General features: G+C 47.2%; 1 protein-coding gene across 1 annotated transcript; it reads right to left on the bottom strand.

Annotated features, from left to right (window-relative positions):
- Positions 1–3,288: 3,288 nt before the first annotated feature.
- On the bottom strand, positions 3,289–21,249 carry LOC100758718 (pancreatic lipase-related protein 2). Its single transcript, XM_027406893.2, has 12 exons — positions 21,165–21,249; positions 20,592–20,746; positions 19,180–19,305; positions 18,433–18,567; positions 17,624–17,735; positions 16,244–16,363; positions 14,544–14,663; positions 12,370–12,488; positions 10,212–10,341; positions 6,494–6,605; positions 4,894–5,061; positions 3,289–3,507 (listed from the first exon to the last, which is right to left on the bottom strand). Exons 1-12 carry the CDS (start codon positions 21,247–21,249, stop codon positions 3,444–3,446), a joined length of 1,446 nt encoding a protein of 481 aa, XP_027262694.1. The 3' UTR covers positions 3,289–3,443.
- Between the last annotated feature and the right edge of the window lie 1,952 nt (positions 21,250–23,201).

The following is a 23,201-nucleotide window of genomic DNA, read 5'->3' on the forward strand; positions in this document are numbered from 1 at the left end:
ATGTTTTTATGAAGAGTGAAATATAAAAAATCTCTGAGTCCCCCATGACGGTTTCTCAGCACTGTTTGCCTTCTCCCTGGGATGTGGGGGCTCTGTCTATTTTGGAACCTAGGGATTCCAGTTTGTTATTTTTGTTTGGAATAGTTAAGTTTTATATAATCAGTCAAGTGAATTATCGTTTTGGTCTTATTGACATTCTCCTGACTCCTCAAATGAGGTGAACCGATGTGATTGTCCTCAAAGGACAATAATGGAACCCTGGTCCCCTTGGTGGATGTTGAGATGTTGGGGGTCTTTCTTCATGAGGTCTTTTTGAGGTGAGGTGTTTTGGGCACCAGGAGGACAGCACTGTTGGAAGGGACTGATGCCCTCACGAGGGTGTGAGGCAGGTCTCAGGAGGATTGTTTCTCAGGAGGATAGGTTGTTATAAGGTCATTGTGATTCCCTTTCGTTTCTGCCCATGCCCACTTGTCCACCACGTTGTGACACAGACCTTGACATTTAGACTTTCCAGCCTGCAGAACTGTGAGACACATGAGATGTAGCTTCCTTTCCTGTTACTGTTCAGCATCATGCTGTTGCTATTGTTTCAAGAGCAACATCACGGCAGCCTCTCTGTGGGCTACCTGCTCATCTCCTCTGTCTCTTTCTCCACAGTAGTGCTCTTCTACTCATGGTATCTACATACCTGGCCTTGGCTGTGCCTGCTTGAGACACCTTCTCTGAGGCTAGGTCTTGTCTTTGCTGTTTTCTTTTGATTCTGTATCACTCCAAAATAAAACCCATGGAGGAGGAAGGTTTTTATCTGCCTCCCTGCCCCCACCCCCATCCCACAGCCGCCTATAAAATAATCACTCAGAGGCTTAATATTAATTACAAACTGTTTGGCCTGTTAGTTTAGGCTTATTACCTAGCTCTTACAACTAAACTAATCCATTTCTATTAGTCTGTATTCTACCACGAGGCTCCTGGCTTGTTACCTCAGATCTGGCTTCCCAGGGGGCTGCCAGTGTCTTCTGGAATCCACCCTTCTTCTTCCTATGTCTCTGCTTGGATTTCCTGTGTGGCTCTATTCTACCTGGCTATTGGCCAAGTCAGCTTCTTTATTAACCAATGGTAATAAAACATATTCACAGCATACAGGGGAAGTCCTGCATCAAATGCATGCCAACTGGTACTTCTTGCCTCATGGATCGGCTGCTAATTATTTACCAGGCTCTGTGGTACTTGGCTTTTTTGCATGTGGTGTTGACTTAACCCTAATGGCTACCCTGTGTGCAGGGTTGTTGTTGAGCATGGAGAGGTCATGTGGTTGTGAAAGAGCCAGCTTGGCAAACCTGAAAAGCTTTATTCCCACTGTTAGGATCTGTAGGGGCTGGAGAGATGGGCTGTCAGGGCTTCGATGCTCTGCCATCGCAGAGGACCTGGGTTTGGTTCCCGTCACCCATACTGAGCAGCTCATAGCCACTTGTAACTCTAGAACATGCACTGATGCACGCGTGCGCGCGCGCGCTCACACACACACACACACGCACACTACAACCACACAGATGCACACACATACACACACACACTCACACACAAGAGTACACACACACACACACACACTACAACCACACAGATGCACACACATACACACACACAAGAGTACACACACACACACACACACACACACACACACACACAACAACCACACAGATGCACACACATACACGCACACTCACACACACACAAGAGTACACACACACACACACACACACACACACACACACTACAACCACACAGATGCACACACATACACACACTCACACACACACAAGAGTACACACACACACACACTACAACCACACAGATGTACACACATACACACACACACTCACACACACACACAAGAGTACATACACACACACACACACACTACAACCACACAGATGCACACACACACACACACACACACACTCACACACAAGAGTACACACACACACACACACACACACAACAACAACAACAACAACCACACAGATGCACGTGTAACCTAAAGAAATAATGCAAGGGGAGGGAGGTGTTGTTAGAAACCCAGAAGGAACTGTACTCAGTGTCTTTCACCTTGGCTGTACATTTCCTAGGAGCTTAAAAAGTACAGGTGTCCACCACAGAGGTGGCGACTTGGCTAGGGCACAGCCAGGGTATGAAAAGCTCCACAGTGATTGTAATACGAAATCAAGACCAAGAGCAGAAGCTCTGTGTTCTGTGGCTTTATCTAGAACACACAGTAGGGCTCAGACAACAGCCCATTTCATTGTACAAACTAAGACTTTTAAATGATGATACATAGGGTTTCAGGGAAAAGGAGTTGGAAAATACTAACAAAAAACGAGGGAGAGGAGAATGGGCCGAGAACCCCAAGATACTGAGCGGAAGCACGTCAGTCCCACAGTGAGCTCCTCACTTCAAGCATTGGTCTCTGCCGCCAGGACACCATTCTTGAAAGTTACTAAGTGAGGCCATTTCTAGATTCTAAGAACTAAACAGTGACTCCCCACTATGGCCCATCAAGGTCACCCAGCAGAAAATATTGCAAAAATAAATAAATTGTGTGAGTACTTGTGATGGAAAGAGCCTGTCCTTTTCAGCAAGAGGACCCACCATTCACACCTGCATGCCTGCCCTTGGAGTTCACAAAGCTTCTTGATGAATAAGAGCCCCTTTCTGTACCATGAGATAATAATACCCAATTTATGGAGGATTAAAAACACAGCACATACAGTGTTCTTCCATTTGTGCCTGGACAAAAGGGTAGGGTTTGAGGTGGACACGAGCATATACACATATAGACTATTATTGGAAATAAACTCAAGTTGTCCCTTGGAAGAAAATCAGGGACACCTGAAGACGTAGGAGCGTTCTGTATCACTTGAAATCTGTGCCAAGTGCAGGTATTAACTTGCTGTTTGGAAGCTTTCTCTTTGATGCCACAGATTGATTTTAACCCCAAACACAAAAGTTTTTGGTGTTCTAGGAGCACAAGATACACAAAATGTCCTAAATGCAAGAGATGTGACAGAGGAGTGTGTGAATGTGTGTGTGTGTGTGTGTGTGTGTGTGTGTGTGTGAATGTGTGTGTGTGTGTGTGAATGTGTGTGTGAGTGTGTGAGTGTGTGTGTGTGTGTGTGTGTGTGTGGTGTGTGTGTGTGTGTGTGTGTGTGTGTGTGTGTGTGTGTGTGTGTGTGTGTGTGTGTGTGTGTGTGTCTGTGTGTGTGTGTGTGTGTGTGTGTGTGTGTGTGTGTGTGTGTGTAATCCCAGGTAGTATTATTTGTGGTGACCTTGCCTTTAACCCATTCATCATTTCCCGGTACACAGAGAATGCCGTGCTACACCTCAAGCTCAGAACAAGTGCACTAAAAACATTTATTATGGAAAGAGGCAGGAGCCCAAGCACACCTTTAACAAGGGTAAAGAGACTGTAAGACGTCTTCACGCACAGTGTTGTTGCTACAGAAGTTGTACCTGTGGGGAAAGCAGCAGGCTGGTTTGTCAGTGGGTCTATGGCTTTGAAGAGACTGTTAGACAATAGTGATCTAGCTCCCGGGTCTGCTTCCTCAGACTGAAAGACTCTAGGTGGGGACCCAACTGATTCTAACTAGGAATCAACCCTTCTTCTCCTTGAGGGTTTTCCAAATGCCAGAAGTGTGTCAGCTGCATCAAACTGAAGCTTCTAACTCAGGCTTCCCCTGTTGCTTCTTCCATCTCACGGAAGCCAGCAGTGGCCCCATCACTGGCCCAGAGCAGGTTTTCCCTTTGAGGTCTACATTTCCTTCTGATAAATCTCATTATTTTTCTGATGACTATCTGTTGAGGTATGTTGAGGTATCTGTTGAGGTTTTTCTTTCTATGTTTTGAAGTTATTTGGTCTCCTGGTTATTTTTAAATGTCAACTTGACACGCTCTTGAGTTGTCTTAGAGAACCTCAATAGAGGAATCATTCAGACCAGATTGGCCTGCAGGCAACCGTGGAGCACTATCTCCACTGTGGAGCACTGTCTTGACTTTTAATTGATTTAGGAGGTCCCACCCCCTGTGGGAAGCACCACCCCTAGGCAGGCAGTCCTGAGCTGTTGAAGAAAACTGGCTGAGTGTAAGCTGGCCTTTGAGCCACCTGGCAAGCAAGATTCTCCATCTGGTTATGGAGTGAGTTCCTTGGCCACAGAATGCTGTTTGGGCTGGCAAGGGGGCCTGCCTTCAAGTCCAGGCTAGAGTTCAGTCTGTGCTGGGGTGCTGTACTCCCTTCAGTGATGGACTGTGACCTGGAGATATAAGCTAAAATACTCCTCTCCCCTCACCACCCAGTTGCTTTTGGTTAGAGTGTTTTTATCACAGAAACAGAACGGAACCTCCAGCAGCTGGTTCTATCACAACTCCTACTAAAGGAGATTCTCTTCCCTGAGAATTGTCGCTGTGAGCCAAACATACGTCTATAACCCTCTCACGCCAAAATCTCAAAACCCCAGTTCACACTAAACACTGCATACTAGCTGAAACTAATCCCACCACTATTTTTCCTAGATAACTTTGTCATCAGAAAGCAAAGAATCCCCCACTTGCTTGTTTCTCATATCTTACAACCAACCAATGTTTTGCCCTTCATCACGTTGATCCTTGTCTAAGGGAAATGATCGCAAGTTTTCCCAGTAAATCAGATGGGTAGGTGGCAAAGTGGAGTGAAAAGCTGGGTAATGAGTGGATGGGGTGAAAGGTGGGAAACTTGACTTGGTGATGAAAGAGGAAGTGAGAAGGAAGAAAGAGCTTAGCTGGGTGGGGAGGCGAGCGAGTGGGTGGAAGGAAGCGAAGACAGGCGCATCAACACAACCAGACAGAAGGATCTCAGATACGCACTCTTTCCCGTCTTTGCCACTTTGCACTGTGATCTGGGACGCTCCCATCTCCGGCCTGAAGAGGTTTATCACTCTGTTGTTCCACAGGAACTTAACCTTCTGGATTTCTCCGACTTCCATGTCCACGTCGATGTCTCGAACATGCACTGCTTCTGGTTTGAGGGACCCTCTGGTTACACAGACAGAAATATCATGTCAGCGCACGCGTGACTATAGAGATGACATTCACCCATTGTTTCTAAATGAAGTGGGTGCTGGGTTTCAGCAAACACATGGAAGATCTGCAAACATACCCAGGGGCTTCACAAGCAAATGCATTTCTGGAGAACACGTCTTTTTAAAAAAGTCAGTCTTCACATGTCCATTGTTTTTGTTTGTCCCAAATTGGAGTGAAGTGCTTGGGGTAGCTGGTAACTCTAAAGTTTGCTACAGGACAAACTGATGCAGTCTTTGGTTGAAAGATGCATGCAGTTTGGTAAACACAATTTGAGAATGTCGCATCAGTAACTCCAGAAGTTGTCAAATAAACTCACACGTGGAACCATTAAAGTTAGTGCAAACCAGAATCTAATTTTTACCATCTAAGTTATATATTCACTCAGCACATACTTATCAAGCTCTTCTTCATACATGCCATACATACATGGGATGAGACCATGATAGGAACAAGCCGTGGGCCCCAGGCTTCATGTGTGCCTCTGTGTGTATTGGGGTGCGTGTGGGGAGTGAGGCAAGGTGTGCATCATATAGATGAGTCTTGCTAAAAGGAAAAAAGACCAATCCAGGCCAGATGCTGCAGGCCTGTCATTCTAGTTATCTATAAGGCTGAGGTAGGAGTATTCCAAGTTCAAGGACAGCCTGTGCAACTTAGTGAGACCCTGTCTCAAAACAAAGTAAACAGAAACACTAAAAAGAGGCTGGAGACACAGCTCAGTGGTGAAGTATTTGACCAGCCTGCAGGAGGTCCTAGGATCCAACTCTGGGTATTACATTACACACACACACACACACACACACACACACACACACACACACACGCATGAGCATGCACACACACACACACATGCATGAGCATGTACACACACACACACACACACACACACAAACACACACACACGCATGAGCATGTGCACACACACACACACATGCATGAGCATGTACACACACACACACACACACACACACACACACACACCACACGCATGAGCATGTGCACACACACACACACACACGCATGAGCATGTACACACACACACACACACACACACACACACGCATGAGCATGTACACACACACACACACACATACAAAAGCACACACTTGCACATGTACACACACACACACCATCCTCCTGTGATTAACAAAAGCAGTCAGCATGTGATCCTTTTAAAACAATAGGCTCTTTCTCACCGGGACTCCTCTTCTCCTATATAAAATGGGGTGATTGATTAAATTAGACATGGCAATTTCCTCCCAGCTTGGCTGGTCTAGGGCTTGGGTTCTGCTGAGTAAACACCTGCATCTGTAAGTGGTGGACAGCCAAGCCTTTATGAGTCACCTCTTATAGAATTCTTAGCTGTTGCATTTGCTGCAGAACTTACTTGAAAATTTCGTACTGTCTAGAGTTTCCGTTACTTCCATACAAAGCGACCAAGATGTGCCCATTCAGTTTCTTTGCTCCAGACAGTGTGACTGACACCTTGTACCTCCAACCTGTGCCAAGAAGTATATCATTTCAACAAATTTATCTTGTTGGGGAAACATATGACTCAATTGGAAGTGTTGTTTTCTAAGATCGACTCCCCTCGGGTAAGAGGTGAGGCGGGTGTGACTGTGTTCTTCCATGGAGTTGACACATGACTTCACATAACCGGGCAAGGTGAGGAGACCAAGGGGACAGAAAACACAACAGCTGAGCATAACACAGTGTCTGCCCCAATGGATGAAGGACAGGCCATTGCTACACATGGCCCTGATGGATGCAGGAGAGTGTCCCCCTTCTCCACCTCAATTTGTATGTTAAAGTCTTGTTTGTGGTGGCTAGTTTTGTGCCAATGCAACACAGAGTTATTTTAAAGGAGGGAACCTCAATTGAGAAAATGCCTTCCTAAGACTGGGCTGGAGGCAAGCCTGTAGAGCATTTTCTTAATTAGTGATGGGGGCGGGCCCAGTGCTTGATGGGTGGTACCATCCCTGGGTTGGTGGTCCTGGTTCAATAAGAAAGCAGGCTGAGCAAGCCGTGATGAGCAAGATGGGACGTAGCATCCCTCCACGGCTTCCGCATCAGCTCCTACCTAAGGGTTTCTTGTTCTGGCTTCCTTCAGTGATGGACTTAAATGTGGAAGCATAAGGCAAACAAACCTTTTCCTTCTCAACTTGCTTTTGGTCATGGTGTTTCATCACAGCAATAGAAACCCTAACTAGGGCCGGGTGTTGCTGGCACACACCTTTAATCCCAGCATTGGAGGCAGAGGCAGGCGGATCTCTGAGTTCGAGGCCAGACTAGAGTGAGTTCCAGCACAGCCTCCAAAGCCACAGAGAAACCCTGTCTCGGAAAAAAAAAAGAAGAAAGAAAGAAAGAAACCCTAACTAGGACAGAAATTGGTACTCGGGTAGTGGGGGTGTTGCTGTGACCATGTGTTTGGGATGATTGTGGGAGGGCTTTGGAACTTTGGGCCAGAAGAGCCACTGAGTGTCGAGAGCTCAGGGGGCTGTTCTGTGGAAGCTATGAAGATGAGAACATTGAGAGCCCTGAGATGATGGGGGCCAGGCTTGTGAAGCTTCAGAGGGAAGTTTCAGAGTCCCTTAATCATTCTATGGGTCCAGTCAGCTCGGCTGAAGAGTCAGCTGTGATTAGCAAGAGTCCAGAATCACTGTAGCAAAACCTTTGTTTAACGGGGATAGTCGATGCTGCATAGCTGGAGCTGGGAAATCAGGGATGGTTAGGAAGAGACCAGAATCATTAATGTGAAATCATCCGGGAAGTGTTTTCTGAGAGTCAACACACAGAAGCTGTGTTCAGAGGTGGCCAAGATTGTACCTTGTGCTGGCAGACAAACTTGGTAGTATAAGAGTCTCCCAGGTGGCACTGATTTTGAAGGCATAAAGGGGTCATGGAGAGCATCTGAGGCTCGGTGCTGTGAGAGGCCAGAGAAGCCCTGGTGAAGGTGCAGCTGCAGTAGCTGTGGAAGCCCCAGGATTGAAGGGGCCATGGAGAAAGTTGAGGCTTGGCACCAAGAAGAGAGGGCTATTGATGAAGGTGCAGCCCGGGTGTAGATGAAGACCCCAGCATTTCGGAGATGCTAGTACTCTGGGATGACTGCTAAGAGCAGCAGCAACCGTGATGTGAAGTGAGACCAAGTCTAGAAGACAAGCCCCGTGTGCTGCAGAGGAGAGAGGCCGAGAGGAGACCCAAGCTCCTTGGAAGAGCCCAGAAAATTGTGAGTGAATCATAGATAATTGAACATTGAGTATTTACATTGTTGGAGTTTGGTTTTGCTTTGTTCAGATTGATTGTGTCCTGGGTCTTCCCTCTTAAAGCAAGAAAGTATTTAGTTTTGATTTTACAGGAGCCCATGTCGAGAGACTTTTAATTTAATTTAAAAAGACTTTAGATTTTAAAAGACTATTTTAAAGAGGCTGAATTTTTAAGTGTTTCAATTTTTAAACATTTTGGGACTTTTAAATTTTAGAAAGTGCATTGCAATGTTGATATTAATGTGTGATCTTGGCAAAGAACGATAAAGGAAAGGTTGCGGCTTAACAGTGATACATTTGTGTATCAAGCTGACAAGGGGTCAATAGAGCTGACTAGTTTTATGTCAGTTTGACACAAGCTAGAGTTACCCGAAGAAAGGAAACCTCAATTGAGAAAAGGCCCCTATAAGATCTGGTTGTAAAGCATTTTCTTAATTAGTGATTGATGGGGGAGGCCCTGCCCATTGTGGGTGGTGTTATCTCTGGGCTGGTGTCCTGGGTTCTGTAAGAAAGCAGGTTGAGTAAGCCATGGGGAATAAGCCAGTAAGTGGCACCTCTCCATGGCCTCTGCACCAGCTCCTGTCTCCAGGGCTTCTGTCCTGACTTCCTCCAGTGATGCAGTGTTACCTGGAAGTGAACCCTAATAACCCCTTTTCTACCCAACTTGCCTTTGGTCATGTTGCTTCCTCAAAGTAACAGTAAACCTAACGGGGACGGCTGAGGTGACAGTAGTGGTGGAGGAGGAGGAACCTTTGGAAGATAAATCGTGAGGGCAGAACCCTTATGGATGAGATTATTAAAGGGACTCCAAGAGGCTCTGCAGCCCTTTCTGCACTAAGAGGCAGGATGCAGTTGGAAGATGCTTGTGTGTAGAACCTGGCCATGCCGCTGTGCTGAACTCAGTTCCAGCCCCCGGGACCTTAGGGGGCAGATGTGTTTATAGAGCTGTCATCTGCAGAGTGCTGCTGTAGCTGCCTGCACTGCCTAAGGATTGGCTGCAGGTGGCTTTGTTACTCCTGGTGTCTGAGCATTTCCTTCTTTCCCAACTGGTCGACAGATTTTCTACTCAATCTTTTGCTTAAAAGCAACCCTATGGGTAAGAATCTTTGAGCACATCAGTGTTTCTGTGGAATGAGAAGCAGAGTGACTCTATGGAGGGGAAATGCCTGTTAAGGCTTTATGGATACTAACGAGTTATTCTTTTTCATGATGAACGTAGGATTGCAGGAAATAATGTAATTGTATAGTATATAACTAATGAGTTATTTTTTATGATAAAGTTAGGATTGCACGAAATAATATAAGTGCATACTATATAACCATTTAAATTTAAAGCTACCTCAGAAAAGGCTTTTCAATTAGTTTGATTCTACTTATGACAAATTAATCTTGATGTATCAACTCTTTTGTGTTTTCTAATGAGAACTTGAGCAATATGAAACCCGTGACAATGGAGTGCTGTGTGTCTGTGTCTGTGCATTTGTATGCATTGCGTGTGAGTGTGTGCGACAGTCATGTGCGATGACTGTCTGGCGGTAGTCATCTCTGTGGCTTTCTGATTTACAGTCACATGGCAGTCACTCTGTTGTTGTTTCAAGGCATGTATCTTCTCTGTCATGAGTAGGTGGACATGGGATGCTGCTGCTCACTGATATCTAGTTTTCCTACAAGTTACTAGAGTGAGTGAGCCCTAAGGCATGCCTTGTTCTGCCACCCTTACACGACAGCTTGGGCAGGTGACAGTTGAACTTTTAGTCATTTAATACCAAGGGGCTTTACTAACAGAGCTCAGATGCTTTTAAAATTAATTGTAAAAGATTTTTAAGTGAAATGGGAACTTACAAGTAAAGTTACCACTATCTCCTGTGTTCAGGAAAAAGGTTTGTTCTACGGCGATGGTTTTCCCCTCAAACTGTTCAGCATAGTGTCCCATCTTGGGGCACCCTTCTTCTGGACAAGGGAAGCAGCCATTCTAGGGGGGAAGAGATCATTTGTTAGTAGGAGACCTTGTCCCAGGTCACTCCTTCATCTTTCCTTCCTTCCTCCTTCCTACCATTTGTCTGCTGATTATTGATCTCTCTTTTATCTTTATTTCTACCCATCCTTCTGCTTACCCATCTTTCATTCATCCTCTTGGTTACTCAGTCATCCTACTAGCTCAAACATCCATGCATTTATTTACCTATACATCCCTGGACCCGTGGATCCATTCATTTATTCTCAGAATTGTATACATGATCATTCTTGACCATGTAGAACTCCCAAACATGTACCTCCAAAACTTACAGTTGGGAGACAAGTCCTATAGGAAAAAGTAAAATAAATCAGAAGGAAGACTGTGAGATGATGATTCTGGGGAAAAGTCAATTGGGAAGACAACAAATGATCTGGGCCAGGTATGGTGATGCACACGCCTTTAATCCCAGCACTTGGGAGGCAGAGGCAGGCAGATCTCTGAGTCTGAGGCCAGCCTGGTGTATATATTGAGTTCCAGGACAGCCATAGCAAATAGAGAGACCCTGGTCTCAAAAATACAAAACAAAACAAGAATGAGAGAAAAACAAGGATCTTTAATCACTTGTCCTTTGCTACGAATGACTTGACTAACTTGGTTGACCCCACCAGTACTCCGTAGATGGCTGCTCCTTCACTGGGCCTTCCAATCAGACAAGCACTTGCTTTGTTCTCTGACCTTATGCCTTACCACAAATATGTGGTTTGAGATTTGCAAAGAGTCAGACAGATGTTGGAGGCAGTGTGACTGCCCAGTCTCTTGCAGTAACCAGTGCAGGCAAGGCTACTCACTAAGTAATCACAAGCCATGATGATCACATATGAGGTTCTTTTAACCCTGATACCTCTCAAGATGTCAGGGTCAAAGTTAGTTTTGAAAAGAATAAATATATTTTTACTTGATAAAGATATTTTAGAAACTTGAGAGTTTTGCAATATTTGATATGAGAACTGGTTTAGGTGAAGAGCATCAACAAAAACTCCATTTTTTTTTTTTTTTAGTTTATTGCTAAAAGCAGAGTTCCCTAAAAGGTTGTTTAGAACTAGTTAGTATTTTTATAACAGAGATCTGGCACACATGACCTTACGGAGTAAGCAAACTTCAGCTGTCAAATACTAGAGAAAGTGCTAGTGAACCGATGCTCCTGGCTGTGATTCACTGAGAAGGGCCCTATGTCAATCTCAAAATCAGAAATAAACCACTTCTGAGCATGGGCATTCTACCAAACACGTTGTCTGGAATCCTCAGAACTATCTGTGTTCTGGAAACCGTGGAACTGCTTCTGATCAGGGAGGAAAGAGGCATGGCAATAAAGGCAATGCAGGAAAAAAGGGGCAGAGGGCAAGAAAGATGGGGAGAAGAGGAAGGAGCGATGGGGAGGAAGGGAAGAGGGAAGGAAGGAGGAAGATGGAAGGAAAAACAAAGGAAGTTAGGAAGGAAGGGCAGTGGCAAGCTGACACAGTTCCAGCAAACTTCAGATACATGGAGTCTTGACCATGGCCTACGCATTTAAAATGTTAGTGTATCGAAGATGAACTTAAGTCCCTTTGTAGGAGGGTGGTCCTGTTCTTGGAGATGAACACTGCAGGGCCTATGAGCACAGTGCCCTAATATCTCTGATTCACTTTCACATACTTAAGGTACAAAACCACACACATGCTTGTGTTTGAAACATTAGCAATTGGTGTGTGTAAGTGACAGGTGTAACAGACACTTTTGTGCTCCTCTTTCAACCTGCTTGTAGACAGGGAGTTGTCCTAAATTAAAAGCTGGGGACCCTAGAGAGGTCCAGTGTGGCCAGCAATGAATGTGATCTCCCCTCCAGTTCACTGCTGGAGGAAGGGGCTTTGGAAATCTCTTCATCCCCCCACCCCCGTTCATGTCTGCAGAGTCGATGGCATCTTTTTATTGTGCTATATGTCACAGAGATGAACACAAGCAGCAGGGTCACCAGGCTCTTCTCTCTGGGGCCCTGCAGTGACCTACCTGTTGGAACTCCTCATAGGAGGTGCAGGGGTACCCCAGGAAACCGTCGGGGTTGAGGATGCTGCTGGCATAGTACTTGTAGCTCCGGAGATGGTTGCAAGCTGCAAAGTTTTGAGTCCCTGAGAAAACCAAGGCCACAGGAGTGAGAGAAGGGCCTTCACCTTCAGAAGGCCAACTATTCTGAGTGAGCAAGGAGCGGCCTCCGTCCCTCGGAATTCAGGGCCAGGCAACTGCTGAGGAGTGACAAGTTCTAGAAGTGTGCCTGTTGAGTATGTGTAACATATGAAAGGACTGAAAGAGGGCAGAGCCAAGGGGCAGAGAGAGAAAGAGACAGATAGACACAGAGAAGGAGAAACAGATAGATACAGGCAAATCTGCATATATATGGAAAGAGAAAGTAGAACAGTTGATTTTAAAAAGCTTTTTAAAGACTTAGCTTTTAAAACCCAAACACACACAAGGTATGCAAGTAGAGAGAAGATAAGACAGAGATAATCCACAGGTGGTCTTCATTATCTGGGAACTCTACAGCCTTGGGTTGAGCCAACCATGACTGGACAGTGTCATTAGGTCTATGGTGGTTGCGTTTGTACCAAGCATGTGCTGACTTCTTGTCAGTATTCCCAGAACAGTGCTGCATAGCAGCCATGTGGGCACACAGTCTTCCCTGGGGGCCAGCTCTTCTCAGGTCTCACTGTTAAGGCTGCGTTAATGCTGAGTAACCTCCCACCACACATACTCTAAGCTGGGCCAAACTCGGGTGATTCCAGTGCACTGCCTTCTACTTTGACCCAAAGATGATTTGTTGGGAAGAAAATCACTTTTCATTTCTCTAGTTACTTGACATAAAACTTCCCATGGAGGAATCGAATAGGACCATTCATGGGAGTCACTCATCAAGAAACGACCTGTTCCCTTTGTGGGTGGGGTAGCTTTGCTATCTCAGCTCCTAGTCTCCTGCTGTGCTCACCGCCCACCATCCAGCCCAGAGTGCTCACTCTCACGCCCCTCAGTAGACAGCAGAACCTGCTTTAAGCTTAATTGTTTCTTTCATCCAAAAATTGCTGCTCAGGGATCCCATAATAGAGGAGAGAGTGTGTTCAATTGTTCCCTATGCCCAGGGCCTGCATGACTTGTGTGGCATACAATAGAAACACACTCCAGTGCTCATGGGCTGCTTCACTCTAAACTGCCTCTTTAATTAAACCTGGGCTCTCTGCTATTGTGTGTGCCCTGCTCGTCACTTCTGGGAGGTGGCAGCTGTTATCACGACTCAGGCTTTTTTGGGGGGTGGACAGCCAATCCCCCAATGAGTTACCAGGTAAGGGACCAAGAGGTCAAAAGCTGTTTACTTGTCAGTAGGCTCTGAAAGTTGCTTTATCCATACTACTTCCAGACATTAAGCACACAGGACATTAAAAGGCCACAACAAACCACTCAACATGTGCTTGGTGCTTGCTTCAGGTACTGGGGTGATGGGCTAAATCCAGCCACATGGAGCTTCCAGTTCAGAAAATAACGACAAATGAAATGATCACTGACCCTTCCAGAGAAGACAGTGAAGTCTGTCCTCAGGAGAGGGACAAAGAGAGCAAGTGGCTGTCATGCCAGCTAATAGTAAGTAAGTTCTGCTCTCTTAACACAGTGACACACAGGCTTTAGGAAGCCACACTGCTGCTAGCAGTTCAGGCCTCCCTGCCCACGAATGCCTCGAACCCTCAGAGTGTATCTTCTTCTAGCCAGCTACCTCAGTTGCCTGCCTGACACAGCCAATAGCAAGAAGGGTAGAACCTCCACATACTGTGATGATCTGCAGTTCTTCAAGGAGCAGGAGCTGAGGACATGGTGAGGGTGGGGGCAGAGCCAGAGCTGGGTGTTTGCTGCTGTGTCTGTCTTACCCTGGCTTTCTGGCAACTGAGTTAGGAGCTCAGAGCCTTCCAGTAAGAAGCCCAGCTTACATATAGTGTACCCTTGAACAAAATATGTAGCTGTCCAGGCACCCTGTGCCTGCATGTACAAAGTAGGGGCAAATATCTCGCAGTGTTGTCAATGCCTGGCTAAGAGCAAAGCCATGATAAATGGCAGCGAGTTCATCACCGTGGTGGTCAGACTCCTACATTCTGCTTTCAAGCTCCAGTTCTGCAGGTAAGACTCACTTCTCTCTCTTAACCTACCTTCCCATATTCCGTTTATGTCCACGATGGTGGAAAGGATGTTTTTCTGACATCCGGGCATTTCCTTTCCTCCGTTTGGGAAGAAATCCAGATGGCCGACCTTTTGGCTCATCCCAAAACCTGAAACATTTGAAGCTGAAGTGAGCAGGGGAATAAATGGTCCCAAAGTTACATCTGGCTTCAGTGTTCAGTCCATTCAAACAGAAGCACAAACCTTGGCAGTTTTCTCCTTCACCACATCAACTCTCTTCACAAGAGAGATCTCGGATAGGCGATTGGCAGGACCAACACAGGAGGCAAGGTGGGGAGAGGATGTGTTATGGGTGAGCGGGTATATATCTATTCATATATGTGCCTATCTGTCTACCTTGGAGAGGCCCTGGACAGTCGGTAAGACCAAGGTCACAAGGAACCAGTTGGTGTGTTATCTGGAAGGATGTGTATTATATTATTCATTTAGATCTTTAGTAAATTGTGTATGTACTGAGTGTCTGTGTGTGAGTATATTCCCTGAGTGCAGGTGCCCTAAGAAACCAGAGGCAACTACTTCCTGGAGGTAGAGTTTATAGACCGTTGTGAGATACCCAGCATGGGCACTAGGAACCAGACTCAGCTGTTTTGCAAATGTAGTAAGTGCTTTTGACCACCGAGCAAACCCATGCCCACTGTAGTTTCTCAAATTTGTGATACAGTGGGCCTATGACAGCGGTTCTCCAAAACTGAACTACCTCTCAAGTCCTCTAGAATGCATTGCTATCGTGAGGCCACAGAGGTTCTTTGGGCAGGAGCTTTTGATTTTTGAGGCACACAGACCTGTGATCAAGCCCTGGTTCCGCGGGCCAGCCTCACGATCTTGCTGAATTATTCAGTCTCAGCAAGTCTCCTCAGCTGTGAGGTGCTGGCAATTTACCTTTCAGGGTGTGTCATACGTAATAAACTTGTTATGTGCAAAATGTTCCATAAAGCACACGTGTTAAGCATCCACTAAATGCTGTGTCTGTCACCGTCGTTGTCATTATTGTTAAAGTATACCCTGTATGCACAGGTTTCCTGAGTGGCTATCTGATGCAAAGTAGTGAAAAAGAGAATGCTGATTTTAGGGGCTGGAGAGATGACTCAGAGGTTAAGAGTACTGGCTGTTCTTCCAGAGGTCCTGAGTTCAATTCCCAGCAACACGTGGTGGCTCACAACCATCTGTAATGAGAGCTGGCTCCCTCTTCTGGTCTGGGGGGATACATGGAGGCAGAATGTTGTAAGCATATTAAATAAATCTTTTAAAAAAAAGAATGCTGATTTTAGAAGAATTGAACAAAAAGATGTAGTTCCCACAGGACAGACTGCAGCCAAAGCTTTGTCAATTTATTTTTTTCTAAATAAAAAAGTCTAAAAACTTTTCTATCAGGTCAAGTGAAAACATCTATTCCTTTGGATGTAGGGAGAGATGCCGGGATGGATGAGTCATCGCCTCCCTGGACTAATAGAGTTTTTTGGTTCAGCCTGGGGTCACAGGCCCCATGTCAGCGGCATTGTACTGGGTAATTGCTGTGGCCGGTGTCCATTGTTACTGATTGGGACCTAAGGTGCTCTGTAGTTAACCATGTTGAATGTTCCCTCTGTAGCTGTGTGTGTTGGGAGGAGGCTGTCACCTGGACACAGGCCATCAGTCCCTGGTCATGAGGAGTTGGGGGTGAAGAACTCACCTAGGTAGGGAACTATGGAGGCACTATCTGTGTGAATTGCGTCTACAAACATGGCGTCCGAGGGGTCCAGCCGAACTTCCTCAGGCAGGCCTTGGAAACAGGGCTCTGCGGGGTCCAGTCCTGAAGGGTAGAACAGAGGTAGAATGATCTTACCCCATGAATGATAAGCTCCAAGTGTCAAACCACAGACTGAGGTGAGGATGCTGGGTAAAGAAAGCCCTGCACACCCCAGAGATCACAGCTCTGAGAGGCTGCGGCTTCTGGCCTGCTGGAGAGAAAGAAGCCAGGGCAGAGGACTGGTACAGGGATGCTGCCTAGAAAATGCTCAGACATGCCTAGCATCAGCTCCAGGGAGTGTTTGGGTGGGACACTCGTCGCTCTCACTTCTCCTTTCCTGATTTTCCTCACTGAGATCATAAGCTCCAAGGTCTTACTCAGCTGTTCCCCAGTTCCTGAGACCCACACATCATTGATGTCTCCCCAAGCCATTCACAGCTTCCTGACCTAGTGACACAGTCTCCCTCTGTTTAACTCTTTCTCCACCAAGCCCCAGCTCAAATACGGCCTTCTCATGGAAGCTTTTATTTCTCCTCCTGTCCTAGCCATGGCATTATTCTGCGCTCATAAATTCTACTTTGGATTTGTTTACTTTATTTCCTTGTCTCCTTAGCTCCCTACATTCTGGATGCGTCAGCAGGTTTCCTGAAGCAGAGGCTGTGCCCACCGTTTTCACAGAGAAGCCAGAAGGTAGAATGTCTGTTCAAGTGTCCATGCCCATCCAGAGAGAGAACAGGCCGACCCTCTCATAGGTTTATTATGAAAATCCCACAGAAAGCTGTAACAGACAGGCCCCTGCAAACAATGTCTACGGCATTATAAAACACTGTCCCTATCCTTCAATGCAGTGCCCTGAGCGGGGCAAGTTGGACAGCGTAGAAGGAATAGCTGCTCTTGTGTGTGTCCTGTGGTCATGGACTGGGGCTGTTTCCTTCAGTCACTCAGCATCTCCTAAGTGACAAGTCTCTTCCTGGCTGCGCCCAAATGAGCAAAAACCTTCAAGGAGCAAATGGAACTGACAAATTTTAAAAAATCATACCACTGATTATTTGGCTATGTTCCAGCAGTAATGTCCCCAAAGTTAGGTTTCATACACCTGAACCTGGTTATATTTTTCTTGTTTTACAAACATATTTTTTTAAATCTATGACTGTAGATTTTATAATAGGTATTAAGAAACAAGGACAACTCTTTCTGAATCAAGGTATCTCCTAAATCAGGAAAGCAGGAGGGTCGTCCGCTGCCTTGGGACAGGCACTGGCAGAGGCCTCCCCTGATCGCTTCCTGGCCCTGGGACCCCAAACTGGCTCTCAGGGTTCCTACCTGTGATCCTGCCCAAGTGGCCCTCCAGCCTCCGGCCTGCTTCCCCGGCCACGTGTGCTCCCAGACTGTGGCCGATGAGGTGCACGTTCTCTGGGCTGTATTCCAGCTCCGTCTGTGGAAAGAGGAAGCATTAGGCCACCGAGATCCATGTGGGAACGAGAAGGTCCGGGAGTAGAGGCTGGCCTCTGCTAAAGGACTGGCCCTCCACTGGGACTGCTTGGCCAGGCCATGCTGCAGCTTGCTGGGCCCTTGGGGAAGGTTCCATGCTCTTGCGTGCAGCAACAGTGCTGGCCAGTGGCCACCGCGCTAACTGCAGGCCACCTCTCCGGCTGCTGCCGCCACCTGGTGTCGCCATGGAGGCCTCTGCCTGGTTGCAGAGGACTGGGCGCAGTGAGAGGGGAGCTTGGCCCTTCTGGAACTTACAGCAGGGAAGAAAGGGAGCCAAGAGTAAGGCCCCACCCCGCTGCTTTCCCACATAAAGGATAAAGCTCCAAAGCCACCTTCCACAGAGAGAGCTGCTGGGCGTCCCAGTGGGCTTTCAGTTCCCAGAACAACTTGCAAGGAAGGCCTTGTGTCAAAAGAGGAAACTGAGGTTCCCAGGTCCGCAGCTAGGACACTATGGACAGTCAGGAGGGAGGAAGGTTGTTGCTTCACCTCAGGAGAGGGTTGAGAACTTGGTTTGCTTGGCCTGCAGCTCCGGCCCTGCCATAGGTCCTTAGCAATCTCTGTGGACAAGGTGGCAGTCTCGCCCCTCTCTAGCCCCGCCCCTCTCTAACTCTGCCCCAGACTTGGCCCCAGGGAGCCCTTACCGACAGCACTTGTACTAAATAAGCAATCTCAGCACCCACGACCCGAGTGTTGTAGGCGGCTTGGGTGTATTCCGCCTTGGCGCCACGCCTCCAATCCACACAAACACAGTTCACTTTCTCCACTTGAAACATCCTCTAGGGGAAAGAATAGAGAGAACGAACTTCATCAGCAAGCCAGGTGGTACACCCCTGAGAAAGGAATTCACCTCCGCAAAGAACTCGGTCCTTGGCCACAGCATCTGTTTCCCTCCTGCCCGGCACAGCTGACCTCGAGGGCAGCACTGTGAACTGGGGATGCTCATCTTACTTAACAGATGTGGAAACTGAGGCCTGGGAGGATGACTTCCTGGTCTCAGATGCTCATAGCCAGGCACAAAGAAACTACCCGGTCAGAGGAAAACGAATTCTGAGGCTGAAAAGCTCACAAGGCATGTCGTCATCTGTGCATACTAGCGCATCTCAAAGGCCCCAAACCTGCGTGTGGCCGGTGGCTCCCGGCACATACACAGAGCACTCTGTGAGCTACTCGAGCTAAAGAGGGCCATGTGTTTGTTCACTTTAATGCTACACACGAGTCAGAGACAACATCAGGTAGCATGTGGCGTCCTCACTTCTGAGTCTTGCTGGCTAGCAACCCTGGGAGAACATGGCAATGGAGGTGTTCCTTAATGGGTTTTGAGGAGGAATCCTTCTCCTCCAGGAGCACTTCCTCTCCTGGTGGATTCGGCGAGGGGTATGGGTGGCCACCTTGCACATGTCCAGCAGCCAGCTGTCCTCTCCCTTGTCTATGAAGCCGTGGATGATGAATCGTGTCTTGCGGTCCAGTTGGAAGTTGGAAGCCTCGATGGTGGCTGGGTCAGTGGCAGAGATCACCTGGTTTAATTAGACAAAATGAATTTGAATGTTGCCCTGGTCCATATGCGGGCTGGTGACACAGAACTATGAGACTGAGATCCCAGGTGCAGAACCATGAAGGCGAGTCCTGTGAATCTAAGGGTACAAACTCACTGACTTCCTGTTTCCTGTACCTTGAACCCAAACCTAGTATCTGTTAAGCATGGTTCAGGCAAGAAACTATAGTGGTTTTGGCGATAGCCATGACTCAGTTCCTCAGTTAAAGTCACAGATACTTCTGTGCCACGTGGCAGTTGTTGTAAATACCTCAAAGTATCATTTATACTCATTACTGCTTAGTTGCAGTGGTTTTCAGATCAATCTTCATTGAGATGATAAAATGGCACATTTAATACAATGCTTCGTATTTTCTGTTTCTTTCATGTTCTGATGACTGTTTTCAATCTAATTGATTTCCTTTGCAGCCCATTAAGTTTTATTTTATCCATTTGGAAATATTATCCTGGGAGGGGCCTTGAGGCTTCCTCTGGTAGCCAAATAGATTCATGTCACAGGGAAGGTAGAAAACCGTTGGCTGGAAGCCACAAGCCTGAGCTCTGGTTCTAGGGAGACTGATTCTTTAGAATCAACTTCCATGTCCCCACAGCCTTGCCCAGGAACCTTCTGCCAGCCAATGCTACAAGGGTAGGACAACAAAGGCAGTAATGGCCACTGTGTCTACACAGCTTCCAGGCTGCAGGAACCAAGCCCCAGAGTGGGTGATCCCAGGCACCTAGAGGCAGACCGAATGCCAGGGACCAAAGTTTGAGCTACTTGAACTCATGGCCAAGTCATCATCGAAAAACTCTCTGGTCACCTGACTATCTGGGTCAGGCCTGTCCTGAAAGTCACCCCAGAGACCTCATATTTTAAAACCCTTTGTGGTGAATTGAACTCCCGCCTTTCCCGCTTTGTGGCTTCTTGCTTTGTATATGTTACTGCTCCATTGCCCTTTGAGAAGGTGATGGAGGATGTAGTTGGGTTATACCTTCTCCATAAATGTCATTGTTGCTTTTCTTCTCGACAGGTTTCTAGGGTGGACCTGGAGACCTGCACACTAATGTGTAAGAGTTTGTAGTCTCTGGATTTTATTGCTATATTTTTTTCTCACATACTCAGGGTTATGATCCTTAGAGCCAAGAGCTCCCGCATTAGGAGGACAGTTGCAAAGTGTTAATTATGCCCTAGCCAGCTACTGAGGGGCCCTGGTATGTGGTCCAAACTGGTTCTGTCACCCAACCCAGACATCCCATGCCCACACTTACTTGGTAGTTGTCCGGATTTTCATTTGTGAACAGAAGAAAGCGGGTATCAATGTCCTCTGGGGACCAAGGTAATATCTTCAAGGGCCGCTGAACCATCCCTGCCCATGGCTTCTCATTGGAAAAGCAGCCAAGACGTTCATAGCAAACCTCTTTGCCTGGTACAGAAAGAGCCACACACAGGACAGGCATGAGGTTCTGGGGAGGCATAATGTCACCTGCCACAGGTTTTTCAGGGTGGACCGTGGTCAGGCAGTCATCTTGTTAGTGACCCAAACTTCTGCGCCTACAAGAGATGTCTGGGGTGCATCTGCCCATACACACTTCCACAGGCATCTTCCTGACTTTGGGGGTCCTAGGGTGACCACGAAACAGCATATTCACTAAGAACCCTTACCAGGCAAATTCAAGACACATTCACCTGCAATAAAACAGCACAGGGTGCTGCTAGTCAAGTCTAGTCTCACCGCTCTTAACGTTACACACATCTGACATGCCTGCGGACTCTGGCATGCCTACAGATCTCCACAACATCAAGATAGTGCCATGACCTTCTCTCTAGAGGGACACGCTCACCTCTGACGGTGGCCAGTAAAAGGCCAAGGAGGATCCAACAGAGCAGCATCTGCACAGATGGCAACGGGTATCTCCTGGCACCCATAGCAGAGGGATGAGGCCAGCAGAGGCAGAACTCAAAGACAGCCCTCTCAAGTGTACTTGTGAGGGTGAACAACTAGAAGCCTAGCAGCTCGGACTGCAGAGATGAGGATATCCCCGGAGGGCGGGACCAGAGGCCGAGGCCTCCCAGGGTGTAGTGAGCCAGACAGCACCACCCTGGGATCTTGGGCTCAGAGTCTTCTCCTGGAGCCACCTCCCCTTTTGGCGCCAATCCTTGTTCAGGTGGTGCTGTGACTTGTGCTAGAGTGTGAGATGTACAGTCATGATCAGTGGCTGGGCCGTGACCTCCTACAAACATGTTTTATCTTTTGGACTCTGTTGGAGAAATGCCAGGACAGGAGCAACAGGGCTGCACGAGTGCTCAGAACCCCAGTTATCATAAACACAGACCAGCACAGTCTGTGGAGAGGGTTTGCTACAAAGAGAAATTCAAGGGAAAGAAACAGTGATGATGGGAGCATGAGAAAGAAAGGACTCGGTGGTCCCTTCTGAGTCCACAGGTTCAGTTGCCGAAACGCCGTGTGTCTAAAACAAGAGCAGGGAAGTGACCCCCACACTGTACCATCACTATCACAGTCCCTCCAGACATGAGTTCCCCCGGTCATATTGCTACGCTTGCTTTTAGCAGACCCCAGGGAGGGTGTCCTAGGACACCCTGGTCGATGAAAAGAAGTATTTGTGAAGACACATGCCTCGGTCACTCGAGGGTAGGGTAGGAGGACCAGCAGTCCTCTGCCCCAGTGAACCCAGAAAGAGATCTGAAAGGCACAGAAGGTGGAGAAGGAGATTAGCCACACTGATGACTTTCTTCCCAACCAAGTTTGTTTAGAAATAATCCATTCTATTTGCAAAGCACCTGTGAGCTGCTCCCTGTACTTTGGCCTGGAGATAAGAAGTGGAAGTGTTTTCTTTCCTTCACAGCTAAGAAGTGGTCCTGGGAACAGCCAGCTGCCACCCTGCTATGCATTAGGTTGTCATATGGCATGGGCACACTAAAGGACTCAGATCTGTAGTTAAAAACTTAGCCGTGAGTTCTGGAGAAGACACACTCTGTGGACATGTCTGGGTCAAGATCCCCTTGGCTAGCAGTGTCCGAGGTGGCTCTTTTGCCATCACCTGTGAGGATGGATGTGATGATCTCTATTTCTACTTTGGTAAAGGAGCTGATACTTGAGTGTCCTCTATTCCTCACAGAGGACATCTTTGAGAGCTTTGAGATTCTCCCATGTTCTCACCTGCATCAGTAATTGTGTGTGTGTGTGTGTGTGTGTGTGTACGTGTGCATGTGTGTGTATATGTGTGCATGTGTGTGTATATGTGTGCATGTGTGTGTATATGTGTGCATGTGTGTGTATGTGTGCGTGTGTGTACACATGCATGCGTGTGTGTGTGTGTGTGTGTGTGTGTGTGTGTGTGTGTGTGTGTCTATGTGCACATATGCATACATGTGTCCGGGTGGCTACTGAGGCCAGAAGAGGGCATCATATCCCCTGGAACTGGAGTTGTGGCAGTTGTGGGCAACCCAATATGGATGCTGGGAATTGAACTCTGCTCTGCTGCAAGAGCAGCAAGAGCCCCTAACCACTAAGCCTTCATTCTAGCTCGTACTGCTTTTACAGTTGCTGTGCAGGTCAGTCACGGTGGGACAGGAGCACCTGAGTGTTCATGGATCTCCTTTTGAGTGGGTACTGAAGCTGAATTACACAAAGGGAATCAGGAATGTTTTGTAGTTTTATAGAGATACCCAAAAGACAGAACACCCCAATCTCCCCGCTCCAGTTAACATGAAGGTATTCCCAAATGCTCCCATGGATGCGGTCCTTGCTGAGCATAGTGTGTTTCCAGCAGTTCTCTGGGTGATAGATCTGGGAAGAAGAGTTGAGCTTTGTCCCAGAACAGTAGGGGGGGCAGGTTAGCCACATTTAAAACCTAAGT

The sequence above is a fragment of the Cricetulus griseus genome, chromosome 3 (genome assembly GCF_003668045.3).
Source record: "Cricetulus griseus strain 17A/GY chromosome 3, alternate assembly CriGri-PICRH-1.0, whole genome shotgun sequence".
Taxonomy (NCBI): domain Eukaryota; kingdom Metazoa; phylum Chordata; class Mammalia; order Rodentia; family Cricetidae; genus Cricetulus; species Cricetulus griseus.

What these genes read in the sequence shown, in the direction of transcription:
- LOC100758718 (XM_027406893.2), bottom strand. Translation starts at nt 21,249, where the DNA reads ATGGGTGCCAGGAGATACCCGTTGCCATCTGTGCAGATGCTGCTCTGT. An exon ending in CCTATGAGGAGTTCCAACAG is followed by an intron (nt 10,342 to 12,369) that starts GTAGGTCACTGC and finishes CTTCCCCCCTAG; the next exon opens with AATGGCTGCTTCCCTTGTCC. An exon ending in AGACAGTACGAAATTTTCAA is followed by an intron (nt 5,062 to 6,493) that starts GTAAGTTCTGCA and finishes CTGTGTAACCAG; the next exon opens with AGGGTCCCTCAAACCAGAAG.